This window comes from Coffea eugenioides, chromosome 2 (assembly GCF_003713205.1).
Source record: "Coffea eugenioides isolate CCC68of chromosome 2, Ceug_1.0, whole genome shotgun sequence".
Taxonomy (NCBI): domain Eukaryota; kingdom Viridiplantae; phylum Streptophyta; class Magnoliopsida; order Gentianales; family Rubiaceae; genus Coffea; species Coffea eugenioides.
In genome coordinates this window covers 22,160,240-22,171,615 of record NC_040036.1, presented here as the reverse complement: position 1 = coordinate 22,171,615, position 11,376 = coordinate 22,160,240, and the positions used below count along the sequence as shown (strand labels likewise).

The window sequence follows — 11,376 nt, the reverse complement described above, 5'->3', positions numbered from 1 at the left end:
GTTGAACGGCCCAATCTCTGTGGAATTTGGGCAACGAACTATATAGTTTCCCCCCTCCCCCCAACCGGGAATAAACATACGCACACTACCTAAGAGAAACTCACAGCCCAATCCAAAAGGCATGCTGACTCTCAGGCCATACTGAGGACCTTAAGTAGTACACATACCACTCTCAATCGATATGGGATAGAGGGAACGGAATGCTGACTCTCAGGCCACACTGAGGACCTTAAGTAGTACACATACCACTCTCAATCGATATGGGATAGAGGGAACGGGGGAGGGAAAACACCAAGACTATTGCCAAAGGCTCACCAACGGCTTTTACCACTCCTTAATTTTCCATATCCACCTCAACTATAGTTATTCCACTGTGGATAAATAAGACAACAAACATTAAAAAAAAACACACACACACACAATTATTTTTATTATTATTTGTTGAAATTTGTGCCCACAAATCAATCCTAACCATCCAATTTAAGTACGCTCCATCTACCATCATGAATTGTTCCCTCCAATCACCACTCTAATTGCAGAAGAACTTGATCTGATTGAAATCGAAAAAGAAGATCCTAGTGAAGGATGGAAATTTTGGCATCAATGCATTTCAGCAGGGGAAAAAAAATGCAGCACATATAAAGAAGGGAAATATCCAAAAAATAAAAAAAAAGGAAAACATGAAAATGGCATCAACCCATTTTGTGCTTCGTCATTTACAGGATTTTAGCCTCAATAGCACCGGATGGAGTTGCAAGTGTACTAAATGTTGCACAAAAGTGTTTTGCAGCTCTATCAAATTCATATGGCTGTAGTATCTGGCATATGATACAAATTGTTTACTTTCTTTACAGTATATGCATGACATTACTCCTCTACCTGTGTTGTGGATCATCCAATGCCAAAATTTGCAACTGGGGGCATTCAGAACCCACCAAAATTTCCTCTGAGATCTGCTCTGCAACAAAAATTATCTAAGCGTATGTCCTTACTATCTCTTCTCACAAAAGTATCAATAGGCTCTTCTTATAGGGAGTCCGCAATATCATATGCTCGGCCCATGCCTTCTGATGTGAGTTCCACAATCATCAAGATCGTCATCATCATCAATGTCATGATTCCTATGGTCTAAAGTAGGTCGCTTGATTCTCTCAAATATTTCATCCAGGGATTCAGAGGAGGAATCGCGAAAGTGTTTAGTATCTTGAACTTGCCGTAAAGGAATGAACTTCTTTGCCTCAATGTTAGACTTGAATTGGCGAAAACCCATCTTCACTGATTGCCAGGTAGAGGATAAACCAGAAGATGGTTCAGCTTTTGAAGTCAGCGAATTTTCTGCATCATGTGGAGGAGTAGAGTGGATGTCTCCTTTCAAGCTCAAGTCTCTTTCTTGCTTGATATCTTGCGCTCTTATGGCAGCGTACTTTCTGCTAATGCTTTCTCTGCTTGTGTAATTTTGTGCCTCCAAGTCGAGAGGCCTTGAATAACTGCTCTTCTCCTCTTCCCTCAAGCTGGCTGATGCTTTTGTCCCTTGGTTAACCTTTTCATATGCCAAACCATTGTTAGGTACACTAAAAAAGCAATACGTCATTGTGTACTCAATTAAAGAAGAAGAAGGATGATGAAAGGAAAATGTGGGTGATTCCATCAATAATTTCCTTGATCTGAACTAAACAGAAAAACATTTGATGCAACTGTCATATGACAACCGAGGCAGAGATTCCAAAACATATAATTTGTATCCCGTTTAGACATTGGTGAAACTAGCTCAACACATCTAGCTAAGTTGGTGGTTAGAGCTCCATTAGAATTTAATCTCAAAGTAAACCAACATCGCCACAAATCTGATGGAAAATAAAGAATTCGAAACCATAACCTCAGATGTGCAAGCTCCAAATTTAACAACACAATTACAATTCCTTCCAGCAGTCATCTTGTGTTTCACTGAGGGATTTTATTTCCTGGTGGGTGACAGGTTCTCCTTTTTGGGGGTGGAGAGGGGCCCCGGGAAGGGGGGCGGGGGGTTCAAGTAGTCTCAACCATGAGTGTTCAACATGAGCAAATAGTCGACACACATTATGCCTAGAAATTTTGGGCAGCATGATTAGATATTTAAAATGGCCCATTAAATTACTGATTAATGACACTTGAATTCTCGGAGAATGTAGCAAACAGCACAATGCAAGGAAAACTTTTGTGACATTTTGAGGATATGTCAGGTTAACTTATGTCGAAAAGGCATACCACTTTATTGGTGCCAGACTCCAGGTCCAAACTTGTGGTACTGAAATTTCTAGCCAACGGAATGACAAGCTCACCAACTTTGTAACCTTGTTCAAGCCAAGATCGCTCTGAATAAAACATTAGAAACTGCATCAGATCATTCCAATAGGCTTGACTGAAAAAAGCATCTTGTGCTCTTTAGCCGGGTAAACAAATTTTCCCAGAAATTTTCTGATAATCTATCTAACCATTTTTTTTTTTTGGTTGACAGAAATTGGCTTCAAGTTTTTTTTTTTTTTTTTCATATTTCTTTAATCCATTTGGTTGCAGCAAAGAGAAATAGAGGTTAATCATTGGCAATACAAGGTTAAAACGGAGAGATCCTTTTCACCCACCTTTCTGCAATATAATTAATCCAGAGGGATCAAATCCATCTAAATCATCAGCTTGCTCACTCTGAAATCTGAATATCTTCCAGTTGCCAACATAATCAAGGACACGATCGAAAAAGTTGCCTGCTATCAGTATGGTGTATATGACCATTATAAGTGGATAAATCTTATTGAAACCTTTGCCAAAGAAAGGGACAGCATCATCTATGTTCCCCATCCTCTGCAAATGAAAAGAGATCATTAAAACTTACATCAGCCAAAACTGAAAGAGGAAGAACATAAGCAAACTCCATGCCTTCCAGTTGATTTTTATAATTGCATCATGACAACCAACATACTTATCCAATATTCTCAGCATTTGAAGAATTCATTTAGGATGCTAATCTCTCATTGCAATCCCAATTTATAATTCATCATCCCGCATGGAAAATGCAATAAACAACATTGATCATAAGAATAAGAGCAAGAAATAACTTTACCTTTTCAAAAATGGTCTTAGCACCGTTGTTAAGATGAATAAGGTTGAGGAAGTTATAAGAAATTGGTGGTGCATACCGAGCAACCATCCTAGTGAAATTTTAAATAACTGAGATTAAATTCAAAGCATAAACACTTACACTGCATTCATGATGCGCAAACAGGATTTAAAAGAGAAAGAGGGAGGGAGAAGACAGGTAGAAGAAACTAACGAGCATATCATGAGCAGACTGACTGAACTTGTTTGCCTTGGTGTCAGGGAGTAAAATGTCAACATTCCAATTTTGAACAAGGAGTAGTATGTGCATATACACATGTACATTAAAGGAACAAAAGCAGCAACCTGCAACAAAACAAGATGCAAAATAATAAGAGAAGAAAAAACAAATACAGTGTAAATCAATAATATTAGTATGTAAAATAGGAGAAAAAGTAATAATTGATTAGATAATAAGAAGGCCTATTTGTAAGCAAGGAAAAAGGCTTTAAAGTAATAAACTGCAAGCCAATTTTTGATTCATTGACAAATATTATACAGACCATTATGATTTGGACTAATCTCCAGCTGCTGGAGTATAACAGAGTGCATAAGTACAAATCAGGGCCCTCTGACGCAATGAAGCTATTTCTATCATAAATTAATCATGCATCATCAATCTATACCCTTGAGAGTAACATTGAAAGAAACTAAGTTAAATGACATCTGTATAAGTTTCAATTCCAAGCAACTAAAGTATGTGGAAACAGAAGGAAGACACTTTTATATGATAAATTTATCTTCCCAGCATGTCCTTCATTCCAAGTGGGCAAATAATCAGCAAAAGTAACTAAACCTTTGAAAATAATGAAGAGACAAGTGAATGGAGAGCATTCGGGAGAAGGTACTCAATCCCCACGAGTGAATTTAAACTATGGACCACATGCTCTCGTGATAGCTATTGAGGCTCAGTTTTTCCAGACAATCAACCAACTCCTAGTCCCAAACCACGTAGCTTTAGACTTAAACCTCTCAACGTGCCTGGTAAATCTAATCATTACACAATCTCCCACCTTCACTGTTCCCATACTCTATTCCAACCATCCCCGCTTTCTAGCATTGAACTGCAAACACACAACCAGTATGACCAGATATTCTTCAAGAACTAACTAGTTCCCATGATCACTTTTAAATTGAATTTTTTTGGTTTCAAGTCTAAAATTTCAAATGTCAATGATGAATATTATCATTTGGGACCAGAAGTTTACTCTTTATCAATGGAAAAGCTTTACCTATCAAACAAACTGGTATTGAAATTGAAACTCTACCTGCACGAGCACCTCATGCTTTTCTACAGCATTTATCAGGATAGAGAAAAGAGATAAATCAACACCATTGGGCAGAATAGTTGCCTCGGCTAGGAGAATCGCGGCTGATATGGAACCCAATATTACAGCCAAAAATTTCTCAAGCTGCTTTCTTAGTATGCAGCGCCAGACCAGCTCTACAAAAATTATTATAATAATGAAAAGTCAGTCTATGAAAATTTCAACCTAAGTACAAAACCAGGCCAAGTTTATGAAAATTAATATCATATATTATTAAAAGAGATAGCGGAACCATAGGAAAAACAGCTTTGTGCATATGTTTGTCTAGCATAACATAAGAAACCAAATTGGTCCACAAAAATACTATTGACCTCACCTTGTCCCAAAAACGCAAATATATGCCCAAATGAAAGCATTTTGAATTACCTTCACATTACATGTTCTTAAGCATAATAAGCTTACATTTTTATTCTTCTATTTCACCTCGTTTTGACCAAGGGAAGGATGCAAGTTAATTGGAGTATGATGGGGATCTAGAACAAAAGTGAAACTTAAAAGTCTAAAATGTACCAATCACATCAAGAACAGACCCTAGTTTGCCACTTCTTTCAGCCCTAAAGCTCGAAATATATCTCCTGCAGAAGTACAAAAACTTTTAAGTTAGATAAACTTGGCACAAACATTCAAAGTGAAACTTAATATGCAGTAGTCAGGAGCAGAGGACTACACACACAAAAAGAACGTTTAACTGCAAGTCTGGGCAGCAATGACAATTCGTGTTAAAAAAGGGGAAAATATGATCATTTTAAAAAAATTCAAAGGGTTAAAAGAATGACGAAAAAGGTTCAAAAGCTTTCAACTGTTTGACTCATAAAAGTGATCAGATAAAAAGGCAAATGCATATAAGCCATCTTGATGCAAAAAATGACCAAACCTTCCCCCCCCCCACCCCCCAAGCGGGATTAAGCACAGCGTAATCCGATGATTTCTATGGATGTGATGCCATATACTGAACTAGGAACCTCCAGGTTTGAAACTGGTAAACTTTAGCAATCTGTCAAGAGTCACCCCTCACTTCAATTTTCAGTAAATTTCTGTGTTATTTTTTCTCAGCTCTACTAGGTTAAGCGATTAGAAAATACTATGATCTGCTGTTATTAACAAGATCCTCTTCATATTAACTCCTGGATTCTTCTTCTGCTGCAATTTCTCAAAAAAGATCTGTACACCAACTGCTTAGCTCCTGGTAACACCCAAGCCTGCCTGCCTCACAGTAAGTCATTCCTAAGCTCCTTAACTCACAAACAAAGTTGCAACATGACAGGGTGCACAAACTTCGCCGGAAGTATTTCCGATTTACAGCCACCCAACATCTCAAAACAGAATTGAACTTCGAGCTGCCTTTCACATATGACAGCTTTAAAACTTATCTTCTTACTTTTCCTATTTTCATTTCCTTTTCTTCAGGTCTACCTAAAACATCAAATAAAAAGTTCTGTAACCTTAGATCACCTTGTTAGCTGAAACAGTCAAGTTAAAAAGTATGAAGCATGAATGGATCTTCTACTGGATACAGAATAGTACAAGAATATAAATAGCAATTGCTAACTTTTGGCAAAGGTAGCATAGAAACTCAGCAGACATATATATGGCTAGACATTTTATGACATAAGGGAAAAGTCCTGGAGCAAGAGCAAACCATCCAGTAGCAGTGTGATGCTCATAATTCTTTATAGTATCTTCCAGCTCAAGGGCTTCTGTGACGTATTTCATATATTCACTGTATTAGAGCAAGAAAACATATATTAGGTCTGTCACCAATGCAGTGTAAAAGAATGGAGGAAATTATCAAATGTAGATGTTTATATAAAGTCAAACTCTAAAAATGAAAGCATTTTAGAGTTTTGCCCAGGTTAAGTTTCTCACAGCTCAAGTAAAACATGAATAACATGCTTTCTACTGTGTTTACTCATACAAAAGAAAAAGTTAACTTACAATTCATTAATGTCAAGTATGAAGTGCACTGGCTTTTGAAAATTATGTAAAAGTTCTAATTCTCTTAAGTGAAAAAAGACAAGTTGTTGCCAAGATATCATATGATAACAAATCTCAAGGTAAATTTCTAACTCTCTAAGTAGAGCTTCTATGTAAAGATGTATCACATTGTCCAATTTTCTTCGTCGGTGTCCGATTCCTTCCAAACCAAAAAACCATGGAAGTTCAAAATGGAAGAAAAATTGTAAAACAGGCTCTAACAAATATCAAGAAACTATTACCAGATGAGAATAATGGAGCAAAATACTTATGAAATCTAGAGTATCTTGATCAACAACTAAAAACAATCCTACCTCAAACTACAATAGGTGCCAAGGACTATACAAATACTACATTTTGTGAAAAAAGTAAAGTGACATGAAGATGCCCATCCATAGAACAACAAAGCAACATCTGGAATTGAACAAAATTCCAGAGGCAATCATGATAATTATTTCTGTTTGATAAAATATACCTCTTATATCTGTAATATTGCTCTCGTGCTTTCTTTAGTTGACGCCTTAGTGCTGCCATTGTTTTTTCATCAGTGTCATAGTCCATATCATTTTCACCTAACCTTCCACCTTGGGGTTTGAAAGAAGAATCTTCAGTGAGCTGTCAATCATTTGGTTATTTAAAAATTAGTAACAACTGGGAGATAAAGAAGCAGAGTACATAAGCAGTTGGATACAAAGCACAAAACAGAAAACACAGGCAGAATAAGCTTACTCCCTACCATCTGAGCCAACATTTTATCGATAACACTCATATAAGGTCTCAAAGGATCACGCTTCGACATCTGCCTTGATGTTGCTTGGGCAACCTAGTGTAACGAATAACCACAGTATTAAATATCACCATAGAGTCCAGGAGAAATTTTCACACCCAAGCAATTCATTTCTGTTCAATCTTCTCTCATTCCCTCCCCCCCCCCCCCCCCCGCCTTCTCTCTCTCTACGTACTTTGAGATAGGAGTTTTATTACTACGGAAAAATAATAGCAATTCAAATTCAGAAACTTTAGCTTGAAATGATTTGCATCCAAGTGAATATAAGAACAAATACTAGGTGAATTTGCAAAGAATGGAACTTACTACAATAGCATTTGAAAAATCTTGATGAGCATCATCAAGTTTAACAGCCATTTTAGCTACTATGTGAGAAAGAAACTTTTGACGAGTGGTCCAATCAGCGTTTTTCCAAATGCCCCTTGGTATTTCAATCAAACCAAAACCAAGAAGAAAAGCACCAGTAACCAGGCCAAATGTATTTGAGCAAGCCATAGCAAAACCACGTATACTTCCACCCCTGCATAAAAGTAAAACAATCATACAAACTAAGGAAACTTCATAAATTTGAATGTCCACTGTCAACTGGTAAGCAAACAAAATATGAGAAACTAAGCTAAAGGAATATTTTGGAAAGATGGAACCATGTTGTTCATATCACACGAACTATATGCATGTGTGTTATTCTATGCATGTAATAAGTACGATGACATGCATACTCTCGCAAGTCTACCAGGCAAATTCAGGTAGATGCAAAATATAGCTCATTAGCACAAGAATCTGCAAAAACTATCTAGCTAAGTGATTCTTTTCCAATCAAATCACAAACCTGAACCCAAGATACAAGTGTTAGAAGTTAGATTAAGTTATGCCAGCATAACTTACTCCTAGACATCCTTTTTTTTTGTGTCATTCATCTATTTTATCTTTCACATTTCTCTGCTATTCTCCCCTTATGAAAGGAGAGAGGGGGAAGAAGAAAACCAGGTAGGAGACAGACAATTCTGTAAACCATCTATGCTACTACCTTTGCATACCCATTCACGATTCTGGTATGCAAATGCAAATAAGCATGAACATGAATATAATTCATGATGCCTTCATGATCGCAGTTGACAAGGGCACCCCAATCCTGACACGTGCATTGCAAATACATGTGCTTCATTTCAGATCAAGAAGACATTCTTGCATTAAAAAGTGAAAAGGGGCATAGAATTCCCAGGATCCATTGTCAAAACTATGACTTTCCCCTCATACCAATAGTTGCTCAGTCACTAAGATTGAAAGGATAATGATATTGATAATGCACAAATTCCGAACCAATCCCCATTCTTCTAAAGATTCCAAGCAGTAAACACTAGAGAAGCACCAAGAACATAGTTTGCCTACATCTCTCTCCGTCTATTGCTCTATATACAGTTTTTGAACCAAGCACATAACGTTCAATTAACTGATTTCTATATTGTGGGAGTAAGAGACAAACCAGTTTTTGTGCAGAACAATAAGCAGTATAACTCCACAAAGTGCAATAGAGCCAACACACAAGTAGTAAACCAAGTTTACATGAGCACTAGTCTTCAACCTTTCTGCAACAGTGAAGTCCCCGGCATCTTCATAACCCTGAAGTATAGGCACCACAGCCCTGCTTAGAGAAATGGTTTCATACAAAATCTATGAGAATATGTGCACCTTCATTGGGAACTCTTCCAGAAGAAGACCCTAACAATAAATCAATACAAGACAACCACAGAAAAACAAAGATAAACAGAAGCACAGAAAATTGTAAACCTGCTCATGCTATTTAACTACAATGCAATACACCGTTAGCCAAGATTGATTCATTCCCAACTCTTACCAATGGAAATAGAAGGAAAATAGTGAACCAGGTGTACAGGTATCAAGAAGATAGAGATGTAGCAACACCTAGAGCTCAATGAACAGCCTCTGAATACTCCAAATGTAGACATGGTATCAAGTTCTAACAACCTACTCTTTTCCGTCCAAGAGGGAATTACACATGCAGAGACAAACTATGAAAATGTCCAATTCTTTTTTCTTGCAAAAACTTGCAGAATATCCACAGTAAAATTGGTTTGACCACAATATTAACTCTAAACAAAGATAAGTATTTTGTCCAGAACATTTGATTAAATATTAAGCTACCAAAATACAGGATTGTTAATTCCTAAAAAAATTTCAGCAAAAAAACTGCATTCTTCGAAGAGGATATAAGCCATGCTAGCTTACCACGTGAGTATAAATGTACTCCAATATGACCAGCTCCAGAAGAAAGAAATTCCGTTCTTGTCGTGACCTACAGCAGCCTGCTTGAACAATGAGGAAGGTAATGACGTAAGCGCTTGATTAAATTTTACCCATCTTTATGTAAATCTTTGGAGAAATCACGTTTATGCATCTCCCCTGAGCTTATATCAAGTTTAAATCCTTGCGATGTTGACATTTAACTGTAAATAAAGACCATTAACATGACCAATTATGATAACATTTCGAGCTGTCTTACATTTCCAAGCAATATTTTACTTATTTGCCGTCTGTTATTCTTTTATTTCTTCTTCCAAGGCTTATGTGTATTTTCGACTCAAATTGATGTTTGGTCTGTAAGAAGTAACCAAACCAATGCTTCACGAACTCATCCACCAAAAAATCAACAAACTCGTTGGCATTTTGGTAAACGGTACGAGGGAATTTGAGTATTTTCAAGATTAATCAAGCAGTACAGAATAGAAAAGTACACATTACTGGTATAGAGAACAGACGAATGCAGTTTCATTAAAGATGAAAAAGGAAAAATAAACATTGTGGGCAATCATGAGCAGTTAAAGCAATGTGACGGGGAAAAAGAACAGGAAAAGACGATGAATTGTATTAAACACAAAAGAAGAAGAAGTAATAGTCCTGCTAAGGAAAAGGGGTGGCGCAGAAGAAAGAGAAGGAATGACGTACGGCCCAGATGTCGGCGGGGACGAGGATGATGATGGAGAGCGAACAAAACCAGGCGTAGCCAACGGTGAAGCGAACGTAGCGAGGAACATCGGGGCCGGCGAAGTAATGGAGAGTGAAGGCCACCATGCCCATGGTCAAGGGCAGAGATATCAAGTAAAACACCCACATTTTAGACGACGACGACGACGACGATGATGATCGGATTGATCGCTCAACCGAATTATCGTTTAAGTCAGGTAGAGCAAGTCAGTTAGTTAGTTAGGTAGGCCCATTTGCGTTCTGGATTCATTCGTTCAAAGTAATTAATCGTAATTAAGGTGGGAAGGAGGGAAAATTGGGGCTTGGCTGATTGATTTAACGTCAAGAAAGAAAGGCTAACTAATCAATGCATAGGAAATGGGGAAATGTGGAAACTAATACCACTACGAGTCTACGACAACTACTAATCAAATCAAAGACTTGAAAAAGAGCCCGTCATGCAACCTAATGCATGCACTCTCTTACTTCTCTCTTCTCTCTCCCTCTCTCTTTCTTTTATTTTTTTTTAATCTTTCTGATACAGCAATTATATTTCTTTTTTTTTTCCCACTTATATATTGGCTATCATAAGATTAGCTAGTAAATTACTCGACCTTCAAGAAAATTTTACACACACTTTATTGCTGCCTTAAAATTACTAAATGATACTCACTACTTACCTGCAATACCCTAAATGTTTGAAGGAAAAAACATGCAATTCGTGGATGGGTGCTGAATTAATTCCAGAAAATTTGAAAAAGTAAAAAACATACGCTCCGTTTGGATTAACTGTTTTTGGAGGTGTTTTTGAAAAATTTTGTTGTAGCAGAATTTTTAGGTTATATTTTGGGATATTTAAGAGTAAAAGAGTTTCTAGAATATATTTTGAGATATTTTTTAAAATTTAAAAAAATTTAAACTAATTTTTAGATTATCTTTTATAGTACTTTTTAAAAATTTTTATTGTATTTGAAAAACACTCCCATCCAATAATATCATGAAATTTAGACTTTCACGTCAAATATTGTTCTGCATGATGTATTATGGAAAACTATAAGAATGTGAATGATTGACATATTTATCAGTTTTGTATACTCGTTTTTATTGGATTAATATTTTATATACTAATGATGTTATACGCTGTTGGGTTTGTGTAAGAATAGTTATCATACATGA

General features: G+C 36.7%; 1 protein-coding gene across 1 annotated transcript; it reads right to left on the bottom strand.

Moving 5' to 3' along the window:
• Nucleotides 1-679: 679 nt before the first annotated feature.
• Nucleotides 680-10,350, bottom strand: LOC113763527 (LMBR1 domain-containing protein 2 homolog). The gene is made up of 14 exons (XM_027307360.1): nucleotides 10,183-10,350; nucleotides 9,466-9,545; nucleotides 8,702-8,860; nucleotides 7,525-7,738; nucleotides 7,168-7,254; nucleotides 6,907-7,046; nucleotides 6,097-6,177; nucleotides 4,968-5,032; nucleotides 4,398-4,573; nucleotides 3,305-3,435; nucleotides 3,095-3,182; nucleotides 2,619-2,835; nucleotides 2,245-2,351; nucleotides 680-1,540 (listed from the first exon to the last, which is right to left on the bottom strand). The coding sequence occupies exons 1-14, from the start codon at nucleotides 10,348-10,350 to the stop codon at nucleotides 1,046-1,048; spliced, it is 2,208 nt and encodes a 735-aa protein (XP_027163161.1). The 3' UTR covers nucleotides 680-1,045.
• Nucleotides 10,351-11,376: the final 1,026 nt, after the last annotated feature.

Excerpts from the sequence above, each read along its gene's own strand:
- LOC113763527 (XM_027307360.1), bottom strand. The coding sequence starts at position 10,350 with ATGTGGGTGTTTTACTTGATATCTCTGCCCTTGACCATGGGCATGGTG. Across the intron at positions 6,178-6,906 it reads CAATATTACAGATATAAGAG|TGAATATATGAAATACGTCA; the intron begins GTATATTTTATC and ends GCTCTAATACAG. Across the intron at positions 2,352-2,618 it reads ATTAATTATATTGCAGAAAG|AGCGATCTTGGCTTGAACAA; the intron begins GTGGGTGAAAAG and ends TGTTTTATTCAG.